Source organism: Habropoda laboriosa, unplaced genomic scaffold, assembly GCF_001263275.1.
Source record: "Habropoda laboriosa isolate 0110345459 unplaced genomic scaffold, ASM126327v1 scaffold22, whole genome shotgun sequence".
NCBI classification, from domain to species: Eukaryota; Metazoa; Arthropoda; class Insecta; order Hymenoptera; family Apidae; genus Habropoda; species Habropoda laboriosa.
Window position 1 is genome coordinate 5,074,054 of NW_017100261.1, and position 15,858 is coordinate 5,089,911.

Genomic DNA, 15,858 nt, shown 5'->3' on the forward strand with positions numbered 1-15,858 from the left:
ATAAATTCTAATTTAAAATTATTTCCTTAAACAGGCATCTATGAAATTTCTAATACGTACAATATACATTTTAAAAGAATTAATTATTTGAATTACCTTTGATTTGTGGAATAGTATTATAATATTTTCTTCTATTACACAATTATTAGAAAAGATTACAAACATTTTATTACACAATTGTTACAAAAGATTATAAAGACTCTACTACGCAATTGTTAGAAAAGATTATAAGCACGAATTACCGCCAATTCAGCAAAACGATTAATCGATACACACTTCGATCCTAAACCATGGTGACAGTTGACAAGCGTTCACTGGCAACACCATCTTACTACAGCAATATAAAGTATTCGACCTCCTATTACCTTGTCCGGTGCGAAGATTTCCAAGCAAGATATGCAGGAAAACTCGGTAAGTATTGTGTATTACTTGAAGTAATTCGTACTTCATTTTACCGGTTAAAATCATCAATACGTCACCTACGTTATTAACGCATTATCTAACATTTTAATGTTATATAACGACAAAATTCTAACCTCAAACTTTTCCGCTTCTCTTCAAATCGCTTATAATATAGATAGTGTTTTACCTGCGAATCTGGTTCACTCGTATCTTATCGCTAACTGGTATCCGATAAACGATTAATTTTACATACTGCTTTCGCGGATCAGAGCTCAGTATCAATCTATCGCAGGAAGACTCACTATGGTTGACCCAATCACTATATGCAACATTGCATATTACACTGAAGCCTTACAGCCTTACACGATCTTCTATTTACGCAATATTATCTGTCAATGCAAGCTGTAGCTTTAATTGGTGTTAGGGTGAATGGTATAGATAAATGTAGTGAGTGAAAAGTGTATTGCATGATTCTAACGCGTTGATTGTTCGTTTGAAGTTACTGCCCCGTAAGGTGATACAGGTCAAGGCATAATGTAAGTATTATAATTAAAGATTCTTTCAGGTGTTTTCTTATCAGTAACTTGTTAGTCATTCAAAGATAGTTGAAAGTTTACATATCTACAAGTTCTCTGTGCTGTATATCATAAATGTTTTTAAGTATTGAAACAAAAAGTTATGGAAATCATTTCTAGAGTGTAGCTTCCAGAAATTTCATATTTGACAGATTAATAGGATTCTGGGATAAAATTTTAAAAGTAGAATATTCAAAGTATAGGATTTGTACTAATGTATTGTATGTATTTTATTCCAAACAATATTTTGCAATCTTTTAATAATTACATGTTAAATAACCTTTAAATACCATATACTTGAGAAAATTTGGTAGTTACAATTAGAAAGTTTGGAATATTACTACTACATTAACTAGAATAACATTTTTGCAGGTTGGATTATAGTGATGAATTAGAATTACAAAAAGAAGCAGACGAAGTGGAACAATTTGCCATGACTTCCTTAGGAAAACTAATATTTGTAGATTTACATTGTAGACACCCAAAGTCTTTATCTTCAGATAAACCATCTGTAGACGTTGTTGATTCCTTATCACTTGCTTTTGAGAACCTTTTTTATATGCCATTTGACATTATAGAAAATTATGGTAATACTCTACGTACATTGGATATTAGCCATAATAAGTTTAGTAGGTAGGTATATATTATCTAAAATATTTATGTAATTTACATAAAATTTATATAATGAAACTTACAATTTTTGGCTGAATTTGAAAATATAACATCTTTAAACTTAGACCATAATGAGATAGATGACCATACTGTATTTCCATGTATGCCAAAACTTCAACTTCTGTGGTTAAATAATAATAGTGTAGAGGAATTGTATCCATTTATTAAGAATCTCTATGAGAGTGTACCCAACCTCAGATATTTGTGCCTTATGGGTAATAAGGCAGCACCAAGTTATTTAAATGGTGGAACATTTTATGATTATCTTCAATACAGGTACGGAAGTGCAAAACAAAACATTATCAAGTTTGTAAATAATAATGTGAGAATATGTGTTCGTTTTGTGTTTTATTCTTGTAAATTTTTTTCTGGAAAAAGGTTATATGTTATATCTTGGTTCCCTAATTTGGTACATCTGGATGACAGAACAGTGACTTCAGAACAACGTCAGGAAGCAAAGAGGCTTTTTAAGAGACCATTGTTAGAAAATTTAACTGAACATACTCCTCTCCCAGAATGCATTAAGCATTTGCACAATAAAATTACAAACATATTTTCAAAACCTACACTGCCTTATAAATCAAAATCAAGGGGAACAAATTTTGTTATTTAATACAGTATTAAATTATTAATACGATCTTGCTTTCAAACAATTTACTTTTGTGAAAGTAGGAGATACATATCTTTGTTTTGCATACACACAAATACACAGAAACAACCACATGGGGCAGTAACAAAATATGTATGTGTGCTATGTAGTTTAACATATCCACAGAACTAAGTGATTCTATTAATTCTTTTATATACTTCCATCAAAACAACTTGATAAACTCATACATACACAATAAAGAAATAAATATTTTATAATACACACAAACTTAACAAGAATATATTTAATTATGTGATGATTTGTGTTGATCAATATTGCTGGATTGCAATTCAGGAAGTATTCAATTAATTTCACAGTACCTTATAAATATTGTGTATCATTATTGTGTATATACTTGTACACTGTATACAATCATCTGTGTTTGCTCAGAAATATTTTATACTAATGGCATTAATAAATAAAAATAAAAGTTTTTATTATAAAACAATCTGGAATTGTTTTTAATTTAACAGCTTTTTATTTAGTCCATACCTTGGATTTTCCTAGTATTCTGGAATGTAATTTATGGAATGTTTATGTTTTGATTATTTACTTTGTTAGTGTGGTTAATTAATCCCAAAGCTTTTGTATTAATATATTACTTTCGAAATACGAAATTTGTGTTTTTGCAAGCTTAGAGTTCACAACATAGAGATGTTTTGTTTTTTTTTATACTTGGGTTTTATGCCGCATCGACATTTACGTCATTAGCGACAATATATAGAGATTTGTTTTTGCAATTATTTCACAACAATTCTGTTTTCGTCGATTCACGATATACTTTTCAATTAACCATCTTCCGAAAAATTTATAAGATATTATGTCAATTGATATATGATGAATTATGAAATAAATATAAAGATAAAAAAGATTTATGATAACCTCTAAAAGATTTTTATAGATTTAGTATTTTTTTTAGACCTGTGTAAAATTTTGTCTCAGTCGAAGGTGTGCATCTTGATAAAAACTTTGTGATTGTAAACCCTTTGAAAGTGGTCGTTTCGAAATTGATTCGATATTCCTTTCTTAATAGAAAACGTTCTTCAGACAGTCGTAAACATGTGTAAGATAAGAAAGTTTATTGAACGCGTTGGAATAAGTCGTAAATTCCATTTTATGCTAGAATATATTGCAAATAAACAGTGACTTGATAAAATACGTAGTAATATCATGTGATAAATTAAAACATTCTACAATCCCGATAAATTACAGCTAAGTATTTCTTTTTCGTTATTGCGCAGATTTTATAAATTTCAACTGTAATGATCATTTTAACCTTCTTTCTTCTCTAATGTTAGAAAAATTCTATTAATAAGTTATTGCATGCATATATAATTTAATTTTTATTTGTTTACATATTACATAAACTGAATTGGATTTCAAAATTATTACGATAAAAGTAATTTCTATAAAAGTAAATAATTATTATTTACCAATTTAAGGTTAATTTATATTTTTTCTTACATCAAGTATTCATATACCGTTAAACAAATATAGTAGTAGTATCTCGATTGGAATGAAAATCGAAATATTAATCAAATCAATAAAAAATTGCAGTAACTCTCTGTCAGTCATACTAAGAATTTAAAATATTTCAAACTATGTCAAGTCTTTTCTCAGAGCTATTTTCATCGTAAGTTTAATCTGTTATCTATCATCGATACTGATATTTGTACGATACCGCAAAGTTTACGGCGTAAATTGTTTCAATGATTACGAATGCGAATCGCCGATATTACACGACATGCCTATTCATTATTTTCAATCGTTGGAAAATGTATACTTACGTTAGTTTACATGAGATTTCTGTCACGTGTTCTTTATATCGCTCTTCTCGTATTATAAATTTATTATTACATTATCTATTGGAGATTATTTGTTTTCATCAGAGAGAAATTTCAACGAAGAATCGTAAATAAGTGAAGACGAAATGAAAATATAACCTTACAATTGACCAGTGATAAAAAATTAAGAACATCTAAAATTTTAACCTCTTAACTTTTATTAAAGCTTAAAACGAATAATAAATTTTAGATAAAAATTTTTTCAGTTCATTTTAAAGGTAGTATAAATTATGTTTACAATTAGTCGTGAAAGATACATATGTATATTGTAGTAGCATAATCGGGAAATTGGAAAATCGGACGACAATGAAGTTCGACTTGAATTTTACAAAAAAAAATAATACATTTTATTCATAATACTATAAAACACAACTCACAAGTAAGTCACATTTTTTACAATAACATTACGTCAACTATCAATAATATTTCGTGTGTCTACGAAATTGTACCTAAAAAATTTATATTTGGTAATACGTTAATAATATTCCCTAGAGATGGTTCGTAATTTTGTTACTTCTTAAAGTGTAGGAATTGTATATTTTGATGTGCTGCTAATTGAGGAGCATAATCTTTCCACAACGAAAGATCTATTGATGGAATATTATCGCAGCTCGTGATAGGATTACTGAAATATTGAATACACTTAATCAGAATAGCCATTAAAACATAAAGCATACCATAATGCAATAATGAAAAGCTTACGTTTGTGATACTCGTCGGAATCCTTTTAGTTGCATATTTGTGATATGATCACCATTATCACAGAATAATCTGGATATACTAGTTTTTCGAATTTCATTTAATTGCTCTGAAAAAAGTACAATTAAATTGTTCGTTTAGAAATAATTAATAAATTCTAATGTTTTTATTTAGAATCCAAATAAAATTTTTTTTGTCGCTTTTAGCTTGATTGGAAAATTATCTACATTTCGTAAAATTTTTGTACTTTCTTTTTTCTTTTAATGCAGAATATGCGTTAGTTATGCGTTTTTATTAAAAGTTCAATTAATTTTCTCAGGAAGATCTAACCTCAATCAATCTCGAAGCAATAAAATTAATCGCAAAGTAGAATATTTACCTATAGTAAACGCTACTTCGTGATTGCCTCTTTCATACCAAAAGCGATCACCAACTCGCGTTCGATAAAATTGTCTAGTAAGAATGCATAAAAATGTAGGACCAGAAAGTGTTCCTGCTACATGTGCCTCTAACCCTCCTCCTACGGTCACTTCGACGTCGTCAGGACTGGCGTACAATTCAGCTAATTTTGCCACATTCTATAAACAAAAGTTAGTATACAATTATAATTACTTCTTCGTGTAGCACGTCTCAGCAAACGCGGTCATATTATGAAAAAACAAAATATAGCGTTCCATTGAAAAAAATAAACTTGAATTTCAAAATTTCCCCCACTACTTCGTCTGTGAAGAAATTATACCACATTTAGTACCCTGTCAATTTCTAATTACAAATATCTCGCTTTAAATGGTAAAGTCAGTAAATTTTAAAAAATTGTACCAATTCTTAAAAGTAAAACAGGGGTTTGGATTTTTGAGTATATTTTTTGATATCTTAAATGCAATTACGAATGCTTTAATTAACTAATTACGAAATATTCCTTATCTTAAATATGAAAAAAATATTCAAATTTCTTTAATTTCGAAAATTACAGACGGCAGTACTTTCCAGCGAAATAAATTGGTTATCGTTAATATTACAATGAGTTATTAAAACCAAAAATGAACACAACTCACGTGAAGTTGAAATTTCTAAAACTCGATATTTTAAAGCATTTCCATTTCGCGATTTTAAATTGATCCGATTTGCTCCAGTAATTTTCAAGTCTGTTTCGTGTAAAATTGCTACCTACCGAAGGTGAAATGTAGTCTGTGAAATCGTTGAAGTATTTTGCTCTAGGCAAGCCGCAATACTCGCGGAAACTGTTGTAAGATGCGAGACCGTGATCGCGGTCCCTTTGAATATCTGTCGCTCGAAGATCCGATCCAAGCGGTCTTCCGTTTCTGAATAAAAATTCCGTGATCTGAAATAAACGGAAATTTAGCGATTCATGTTTCTAAACAAAAGCTTCGTGATCTGAAATAAACTCAAATTCGTCTTAATCACAGGATTCGTTGAAATTTTTCACTCGCCTCTGGATCGAAATATTGATCGCTAGCTTTTTCTTGCTGATAAGCCATGCCTCTCGTCAGGTCGTCCATATTGTTACATTCTTCAATAATTCCTGGTCTGTTGAAGTGATCACTGAGCCTCAAGGCGCCGTTTGAAGATCGATGCTCGCTCACCAGACTAAAGAGTTCACGAAAGAAAGAAAAATAGAAATTATACGAGAATTTAGAGCTTCGTTGCATTCTATCGTTGAGTATCGTAGTTATAACAATAAAGATTGAGATTTTAAGTATCTCTACTCTAAGATAAATTATTTAGTTTTAATAGAAAAATATTACAGCAGAAACGCACCGAAACATTTTTTCTGTTATTAAAAAAATATTAAATATTGAATTATTTTAATTATTAAAAGTATTATTGAATGTTAAAATAAGTATGATGAAATGTGTATTGATGTAGCTAATTTTAACTTACTTATTTTTTTATAATAAGACAGCTACAAAAAGGGTTAAAATTGGATAAGTTAGTATCGAATCAATATGTTACAATTTTCCGCAAAATTTTCATTACACCTTTTTCTACTCTAATATTAAAATTGAACATACTTGAGGTAACCGGCGATTAGAGAATGGAAATATCTGAAGGCTGCGTTCGAATGCTCATTCAGTACATGTGCATTCACATTTGGATCGTAGTCGTTCACGAAACCTTTGGTGTGGTACAAAATTTGATTGCCATATGTAGTCTCCACGCCTGGAAATTGAATAATTACAACATCGTCCTTTTATACAGTCTTCTTATTTTACCTTCGATTCGTTGCACAAATACACATTTTACTTAAGTATTTAATTTCTTTTTTTGAGAAAATAATAAAGTACAAAGAAATATAATTGAAGTAAATTACAATTTTCGAGAAAAAAAAGAATGAAATACAAAGAAGCATGGTAAAAATAAATTACAATTTTCGAGGAAAAAATTAAATATTAATACACGTATCAAAATTTGTATTTTTATCATGCTTAATGTTTATCAAAATAACGAATAACAAATTGTTTCCAGTGAAACTTGTTTACCTGGTATAATTTTATGTAAAATATCCCATTATTTCATTGTAAATTTAATTACACTGTAACGAAAATACAACTTTACCTAAAAATATTGGCAACCATTCATAGTATGAAATGTGTTGATGTTCTGCAATTACAATTCGTCTCGTCTCTTGGAAAATTGTTTCGTCTGTCCAATGAGGATTTACACGGGCTAAAGTGTCAGCGACGCGATTATGTTCTCTAAGTAATATTATTTGTAGAACAGTCAGCTGGGGATTCTGATTGGCACGGGTGTCGCCTGAAATAAAAATGAACACACGTCAATAGGTAATTAAAACATGTGGCGGACACGAGGCATATAGACTATTAACAATTTTATTAGCTAGCTGAGAAGAAGTAGAAAAAAAACTTCTTAATGAATAGCACGAGTGGAAACATTTTACGAAAGTAGAACGGTAAAATGACGAAAGCTATGGTAAAAATTGGAAAAAGTATTAAGAAGAAAGTTTTTGCCAAGTTAAATTTTACTACGAACGGGGAGAAATCGTTCGGAGATCGTGGAGTAGGATTTTAGACTGAATTTTACGTATACTTCTTATATTTTTTCGAAAAATTTTGATAAAATGTAATTAACATTTGTTAATGTAATTTATAAGAGGAATATGTTGTAAGAGTAAGTAGTTTTTATGTTAGAAATTCAATCCAAGTATTCTTCTCGAAGAAATTGAACATTCACTGTTTATTAACCCTTTTATGAATATGAAACCATATTTTGGACTTCGATGATGCAGTCACTGTTGATTAAATACACGCAGGCGTATTTTTCATCGGCTAAATTTCAATTTATCCGTTTACTTTCGCATCTGTTTGTATTTCATGCTTGCAAATGTACACAGAAATGGAATTTTTTGCGAAAATATGAAAAAAGCTGAAAATTTTTAATGTAAAATATTTACATAGCTGATTTCGTCGGTCCAAAATATACGTTTCATATTTTCATTACAATTTTGCAATAAAATATTACAGAAATATAATAGAACACACTGACGAAGTGGAAAACTCTAGGACACCCTGTATATAAAAAATGAAATATAAGTAGATAAAAATTCTTCAGAGAGTGATATCCTTTGTTGGTAAATAAGGAAACTTTTGGATAACATTTTAATGGAACAGTTTCTAACACAGATTCGTCTGTTTCACCCCATAAATTAATATGCAACTAACAAAGATAAACTCGGTTTCCAAGTATACTGTACAGTTCTCAGGAGTTTACCTCTGGAAGGGATGCTGGTCCGATTGGGGTCACATCCTCATAACTCCACCTTCTCTAACACAATCACAAAAATAGGGCACTGATATTGTCATCATTAACCGACGTGATCACGTCGACGAATCGAATCATTTAAAATTTAGGCGGTGAGAGCGAAGTGCCCTTCTTGCCCCTGTACTGCCCCGCGGGCAAACTCCTGAGCACCGCACAGAGTACCTATTTATCGTTCGTAAACTATTATCGATCGGTCGTAGGTGTTGTCAACAATACTATTTACCGCGTTAACTCTAATTTCGTCAAGGCTTACCAGTTTGATAGCAAACTTCATTAGGATCCGCGGTTTCGCAGAGTTGGCTCTTATTAACTGCCGCAGGTGGCCATTCTTTGTTATGTCGGATGTCTACGTTCATGCGGCCACCGAGTCCAGCCCGCAGACTGGCCGCCATCTGAGCGCTAGATCCGTACACCAGAGAGAGGTCCATGTAATGTGTAACAACAGTCAACTGGAAATTAAATTTTTCAGCATCGTGAGATTGCACGTTGAATCGGGTAGAACGTGTTAGGACACTTATTAAATGTGAACTCGATCTAAACGAGGTGCGAGAAAAATAGCTGTATTAGTAACAAAGAATGATTTTCATTCTAACTTTCGTTTCAGTTTGTAAGACTGAGGATCAGTAAATGATAGTTAATTGGTTTACATTTCATCCCATCGAAAAAAGTTTCGAATTTCATTCAACAAATTCCACCTTTTACCGTTTCATTTGTATCATCAATTTAGCAAAAAATAGGTAAAATGTTCTTTTTATCATAATTTGTCAGAACAGCTACACGGGTGTTAGAGCACGAAGAAAATTATAGCTCGGATGTGATAAAAAAGCATGACATATTGGCACTTGTGCAAGAACTAGAAATCATAGAATTGATGTCCTCGTATTTATGATACGTTGAAACCTTCGAATTAATGCTTCAATGTGAAGTGTTGAAATGCTAGAATAAATGCTCCTGCGCGAATCGTTAAGGCCGTAAATTAATACTTTCAAAAGGGGCATTCGTCTGTAACAAATGATCCTTCTACGTGGAATGTTGAAACAGTGGAATGAAAATTTTTACGTGTTATTTATTTCAAGACCAGTTCCTTTTAAGGAAATTTAATGAAACGTTTCAACTGGAGTAGATACGTTTTTCGTTTCAGGTAGAAAGAAAATATTTATTGTTACATTTAGTGTTTTCAACAAAATTATTCTCATTCTTGCAATATCAGAATCTTCGACTTATTTGAAGCTCATGAACATCGTAGCATCATTCGTATATAATATTTACTATTCAGCTTAAAATAATTTTGAATAGTATAAATAAAATAATTTTAAATAGTTTTAAATAGTCTTTTATACAAACTGTGTTGATCCTTTTTTTGAAAAATTTACAAATTAAAAACTTGGCGAAATAATTTTCCAGAGAAACATATTAATATTTTATTTAAACCATCGTCTAGAAATGATAATAGTTGAAATCCTAAGCAAGAATTGGCTTGATAGCCTAATAAACGTTACGACACTATTTAGAAACCAAAATGACACATTTTTATTTTATAAATTTTGAATATGCATTTTTTCCCGCCAAATGTAATTTAAAAACAAGAAATTGTTTTCTTCTTGTTTCCTTTATAAAAAATTTCTCTTAAATTCTCTAAAATAAAAGGAAACAGTCCATCTCTGACAACAGGTGATTTTCGGTAGGTTTACTATAGCGTAACTTCGCGAACCAATGATCGACAGAATGATTAATACTTTCAGTCAAGTGCAAGGTATAATTATAATACTTTCATGTTTATATTTCCGTGTAATCGTGTACTGTAATCGATATTCGCAATCTGAACACGTTTCGTTAAGGATCTGGTTTCGGAGGTATAGTTGGTGAAAGCGATATAGCGAGGTCGTAAAATCAGTGAAGCTTTAAAGTACGCGTAATCCGAGGATCCGGGGATTCCTTAAGTTGGCATTTAAAGAGACACGGTTAAGACAATGCGGTGAACTTTTAAGAAAAATAGAGCACACTTTCTCAAATATAAGGAAGGAATATGAAAGTTCAATTTGTGCAAAATATCAGAACAGGAAATCAGCTGATTGATGAGCTTCTATAATAAACAGAAGCGTCAGTAACCCGAGACACGATTGTATCGAATCATAATTTTGTAGCATGAAGGATGAACCGTAACTTTTCTTCTCGTAAACGAGGAAAAATCGGGTTCTATAGGGTTAACGCTTTAACCCTTCGAGGACGATAGACTCATATACGCGTTCATAAAACACTATGAACGCAACCAATAAACTCACAATTTTCAGCAATAAAGATATTTGAAGTGATCGCGAACTCATATACGTACATTCGACGAAAATGAAATTTTGATATAATTTACTTTGAAAAAAGAAAGAAAAAACTGAAGTAGCAACCGAATTATGTGTTACACAAATAATCAGTACTCCGACGTGGCGTATAGTCCTCCGTCCGCGAAGGGTTAATCGACGACCTCGCGGTATCGCTTCGACCAACTGTACACTCCCGATTTCCGCGGATGAAGTAACAAATGAACGAGCGAAGCCATCAGGTGTAAGGAATACAAACCTGTTCTGCTGGTTTGTACTGGGACGAACAGCCTCGGTCAAGGTCAGTTGTACTACGAACGAAGTTGAGACATCTCGTGTTTGCCTTGCTGTAGGTGGGATCGTTGTAAGGTATAATTATGGGATAACAATGACCGTGAAGTAACAACGGGTCTACCAATTGTCCATCGTCCGTACAGCATTGCGTTACGTGTGGTTCTGTCATGTAAAAAGTAATTACAGGTAAATGAAGAAAAGTATGCGCGACCTGGGTCAATAACTCTATATTCATTTGAACTATACATTTTTTGTAAAAATATAGTTGCAACGGAATGTCGGTAACCTGGAAAATCCTATTTTCTTTATAAACTTTGCAGATTTGATTTTATACTTGTTTTCTTTTTTTAAGTAGAATATATTCAATATAAATTGTGGGTGTTTCGGTGAAAGACGTTAACCCTTTCATGATCAGTGGGATGCATATGTTGTATTTGAATACTGGAATAACAATTGATCTCATTTTAATGGATAACAAATATTGTAGAAAAGTAATCGGGTCATGAAAAGGTGTGATTTTTTAGGAACTAGAGTTAGAGTAGGTTCTTTAATGTATTTTACGTGATGCATTTAGAATAATTGACTGAATTTAAGGATAAGTCAACTTGCTATTTCTACATTTTCGAAATCCTATTTGCATATCTGTTCATAAGAAAATTATTATCAGCGTGTAATATTTTTTGTGTTGAAATATTAATTTTTACACTTTTTAAAAGATTTCCCTGTGTATTTCAGTATGAACATAACGAAAGTGTTGTAGTTCAAGTAAATAGAGTTATTGCTGTTCAGTTTAATACAGAAATTTTCATAATGACTATTTTTCCAATTACGTGAGAAATATCAAACATAAAATGATATTCTTCATAAATAACCCTTTCATCTGTTTCTCTGTTTTTCACATTTCCGCGATCTGAAGTCGTATTACCCTAAATCCATTCAACTATCTCACTTTCACAAATGAAAGGCAATTTAATCGACCATTTTCGTAAACAACTTTATCTACATTTTTAAGGGTAGAAAAGTAGAACTGTATCTCAGAACGTTCAACTTGTAAAACGAGATATTTATTCACAAACCGGTTCTAACACCGTTCGAATAATTTCTGATTTTTTATGAACGAAAATGTAGATATAAATACAATATTCGAATAAACTTCATAATTTTACATAATTTATTTGACACTACTACTTTCAAACATTCAAATATAGCGATTATTTTAACCATATTTGCATTACACAATTACACATTCTCCTGCAGGTTGCACAAAGTATCCTGACTCGCAATAACAAGTACCAAAAAAAAAAAGCAAAATTTTTGTACATTTTATAAAAGAATTACAAATTAATTAATCATAAATACCTTCATCAATATATCACAAGGAACTGAGCTCATTAGATAGAGAAATGAAGGGTGAACAAATAGTCTGAAGTACAAATGATCTTGTAACGAAAAAAAATAGTATATAAAGGTTGGTATATTTACTTGATTGAGTAGTTCCGTCGATCATAGCCATGTCATGGGTAATAATTTGCCCCCATTGCATTGCTGCTAGAGACCAAATTGGGTCGTCGATGTCGATGTTGGGAAACAGTGTGTAGCTGACCAATCGAGAAAGTGGTAATTCTGCTCCAGTTACTGAATTCGTGGGCGATCGTATCCCTACGTAAATTCGACATTTAATAGTAAATTAAGGAGTAGAACGAAAGAAACGGAAGTTGACTTCTTCGTGTTAATGTGCCGTTCGGTTCGACTTGTTTAATTAAATCAGTTGAATGCTTCGTTAAAGGAGAAGTTATTTTATCTGTAATTGACAGCTATCCTAGAATTTCTGTGTTTAATTTACGTGCACACATTTCATATGTGCTGTACGTGTATCTACTTGTGTATAGCAAATGAAGCATTAGATGGTTAAAAAATAGTGTAGTATTGTTGGAATTCTAAATTTGCTGTGTATCTTCGGTAATTACTTATTGCAACGATGAAAATATGCTGCACGTTTACCATATTTTATCTAGGATTGTTATTAGTCTATGATAATTAGTTTTTCTTTTTTTCAATTTTCTGTGATAATTTAAATTCAAAGTATAAGTATTTTAAATATTTGCATTCAAAGTATTTTCAATATTTGTCTTTTAAGTATTTTCAGTGTTTGCATTTTGAAATTTTAAATATGTAAAATTGGTAAATTAATATTTAAATATGTATTTTAATACTTCGACCGTCCGACACAAGGAAGTTCAGTAACTATAATAAACTAAGAAAATTCCTAAGAAAAATACATATTTCTATCATTTTGCAATTAATAAGGTGTTACGAGACATCTTTTTCTTCTTTACGAAACGAAACCGTCGAGCGCAATAAGTTCATTAAGGAGTTTCGCCCGAATTCCATAGATTTTATTTTGTTTCTAGAAAGTCAAACAATTGCAGAACATGTTTGTAACGAAATCCAGTGTGTTGACTAACGATTATATAATAAATACGATGAAAGAAAAAAGGAAAAACGGTACGTGTCTATTCATCATTCTTCCGTTGGTATTCTAACTGCATCACGATTTGATATTTTCTTGCCCGTGTATTTCTCCATCTAGCAACTGAAATACTAGAAATGTCGCCATAAAGGTTAATATCATTACCGTAAATGGAATTCTCAACCAGTGTTAGTAATATCGAAAAGAAATCCAAGATTTTATTATTCTCTATTTCTTCTTCTCTTCGACAGATATTTAAACATCTCCAAGTGTACTTAAAGAACGTGAAATGTTCAATTTTCTGAATTGATTTAGAAAATAAATACATAGGTTGAAAATCATTGAAATTAATAGTTTCGGTTAATTTTACGAAAAGAACGTATCGCTGGTAATTATTTTTTGAAAGTTGCACAAGTCCATTTGTGTGGTCTGCGAAAACATTATTTCACTATTAGCCTTTAACGATAAAATGCAAAACATTAATTAGCTCGTTAAATGCCACTTTCAAAAGTAACGGCTCATTTGCTTAATTAAATCAAATTAAATAGGCAATCAATTTATCATGAATTTAACGCGATATAAATATGCATGTACCATTTGTGAATTAAATTTCATTTCGATGTTTCATTCAAGTGTTATCTCAATTTACAATCGAATTAACGGGAAACGTGGAAAATAGAGTTCGGTACGCGAGTGGAATAAGAATGAAAAGATCTGCGGTACGATGGTAAGAAAGTTGCGAAATGGTTTCACGCGTTCGCAAATATTAATACGACGTTGTAAAGTTTACGATGTAAGAGGTAAACCAGTTTCTACGCGAGCATATAAATCACGGTTGACTACGTTTTCGTACCGTGAAAATCAAGACAAATTTCTGTGAAAGTGGATACTTATCACGAGAGAGACGTTAACTTGAAAAAGAAAGAAAAAAATTGTTTTATGACCTATAAGACAACGCGTGGAAAGAAAGTATAAGGAAAACATTTGTATTTCTTCGTTTGGTTAGTAAGAGCGAAGCAAATTATTGACTCAAGCAAAATTCTTCTTGTTGAATAACAACGAAAGTATTGTATTATTAATACCTTAGTTTGCATAGTTAATTGAATGCACTGTTAATATTGTTACTAGACAGAGTGTGCCATTTAATTATCTTCTTTTAGCTACGGTGGTACGACAATATTTTTATACCTAATTTAAATGGTTTCAAAGGGTGAATAAGGGGATGACAGATTTTTTTGATGGAAGAAATGGCAAAAAGTAAAGAAAATTTTACATTTGATCTAGAATTTTAGAGTCTAAGGTAATTTTAAGAATTTATATATTTCTGAACAAAAAAATAGAAAAAAATTATTCCAACTTATTTACCCTTTGGCAATTCTATTAAACCACAACCCCTCAATCTCGTAAATTCGTAATTTTTCACTCCTTTCTTGTTTGACCTTCGTGTGCTGTAGGAAAAGAATCATTCACTGTGTAATATTGTCTAGCTAGAGGTAACCACAGGTTTTGCATCACGATCCGTTTAATGCATTACCGATATGCATCGATACTGCCGATACTCTGACCCTTTCCATTGAGAAGCGAAACAGAGCGTGATCATTCCAAGGAATTATTTACAGTAAATTCTCTACAAGAGTCAGTAAGTTTGGATTCTACAAGTGACAGTATAGATGGTCCTACGCCTAGGCTGCCTCATTGTTGCGCCCATGTTATCTCGCTCGCAGCAGTCAAGCGTGTAACGCTACACCAGTCGGTTTCCTTTACGAGATTTCACGGCTCGACAAATCATAATAGAAAAATATAATTTCTTTAATTTTACTTTTTTTCATCTGGAACTTTTTTTAACATGTTTCTGAGATTTTTCTGATGAAAATGATATCAAACACGATATAATTTGAACAACATTTACTTATTAACACGTTCACTGTCGCGCCAGATGTACAGGTTGTTGTCAGGCGGCCACAAGAAAATACATTTTAAGCATAGAATTATAGTATTATGCTTTATAATTTTCTTTTTCAATTGAAGATAATGTCTAGCTAGCTATGACGTTCAAAATTTTTAGTTGACAACATTTATTTTATTTTAATTATTCTAAACATTTGAGGCACTCCACTCACTGATGACCACCATGGCCATA

The 15,858-nt window shown here is 31.3% G+C and overlaps 2 protein-coding genes across 3 annotated transcripts in view; one reads left to right on the forward strand and one right to left on the reverse strand.

The window, feature by feature from the left end:
* Positions 1-320: 320 nt before the first annotated feature.
* Positions 321-2,515, forward strand: LOC108572726 (leucine-rich repeat-containing protein C10orf11-like). Of its 2 annotated transcripts, XM_017935004.1 has the most exons (5): positions 321-411; positions 1,350-1,610; positions 1,665-1,925; positions 2,028-2,243; positions 2,349-2,515. In XM_017935004.1, the coding sequence occupies exons 2-5, from the start codon at positions 1,411-1,413 to the stop codon at positions 2,428-2,430; spliced, it is 759 nt and encodes a 252-aa protein (XP_017790493.1). In that variant the 5' UTR covers positions 321-411; positions 1,350-1,410; the 3' UTR covers positions 2,431-2,515. The 2 variants fall into 2 exon arrangements, with proteins under 2 accessions (XP_017790493.1, XP_017790492.1); XM_017935003.1 differs by lacking the exon at positions 321-411 and adding an exon at positions 698-938 and having other exon boundaries at positions 2,028-2,421.
* Positions 2,516-4,659: 2,144 nt separating this feature from the next.
* LOC108572632 (peroxidase-like) overlaps positions 4,660-15,858 on the reverse strand; it is a 24,762-nt gene continuing 13,563 nt past the window's right edge. The window contains 11 exon segments of the mRNA XM_017934890.1: positions 4,660-4,689; positions 4,692-4,767; positions 4,845-4,950; positions 5,221-5,419; positions 6,013-6,183; positions 6,293-6,449; positions 6,875-7,022; positions 7,419-7,616; positions 8,896-9,091; positions 11,214-11,410; positions 12,731-12,907. Coding sequence (XP_017790379.1) covers positions 4,660-4,689; positions 4,692-4,767; positions 4,845-4,950; positions 5,221-5,419; positions 6,013-6,183; positions 6,293-6,449; positions 6,875-7,022; positions 7,419-7,616; positions 8,896-9,091; positions 11,214-11,410; positions 12,731-12,907 — 1,655 coding nt within the window.

What these genes read in the sequence shown, in the direction of transcription:
- LOC108572726 (XM_017935004.1), top strand. Translation starts at nt 1,411, where the DNA reads ATGACTTCCTTAGGAAAACTAATATTTGTAGATTTACATTGTAGACAC. An exon ending in AGCCATAATAAGTTTAGTAG is followed by an intron (nt 1,611 to 1,664) that starts GTAGGTATATAT and finishes ATTTATATAATG; the next exon opens with AAACTTACAATTTTTGGCTG. An exon ending in TATGATTATCTTCAATACAG is followed by an intron (nt 1,926 to 2,027) that starts GTACGGAAGTGC and finishes TTCTGGAAAAAG; the next exon opens with GTTATATGTTATATCTTGGT.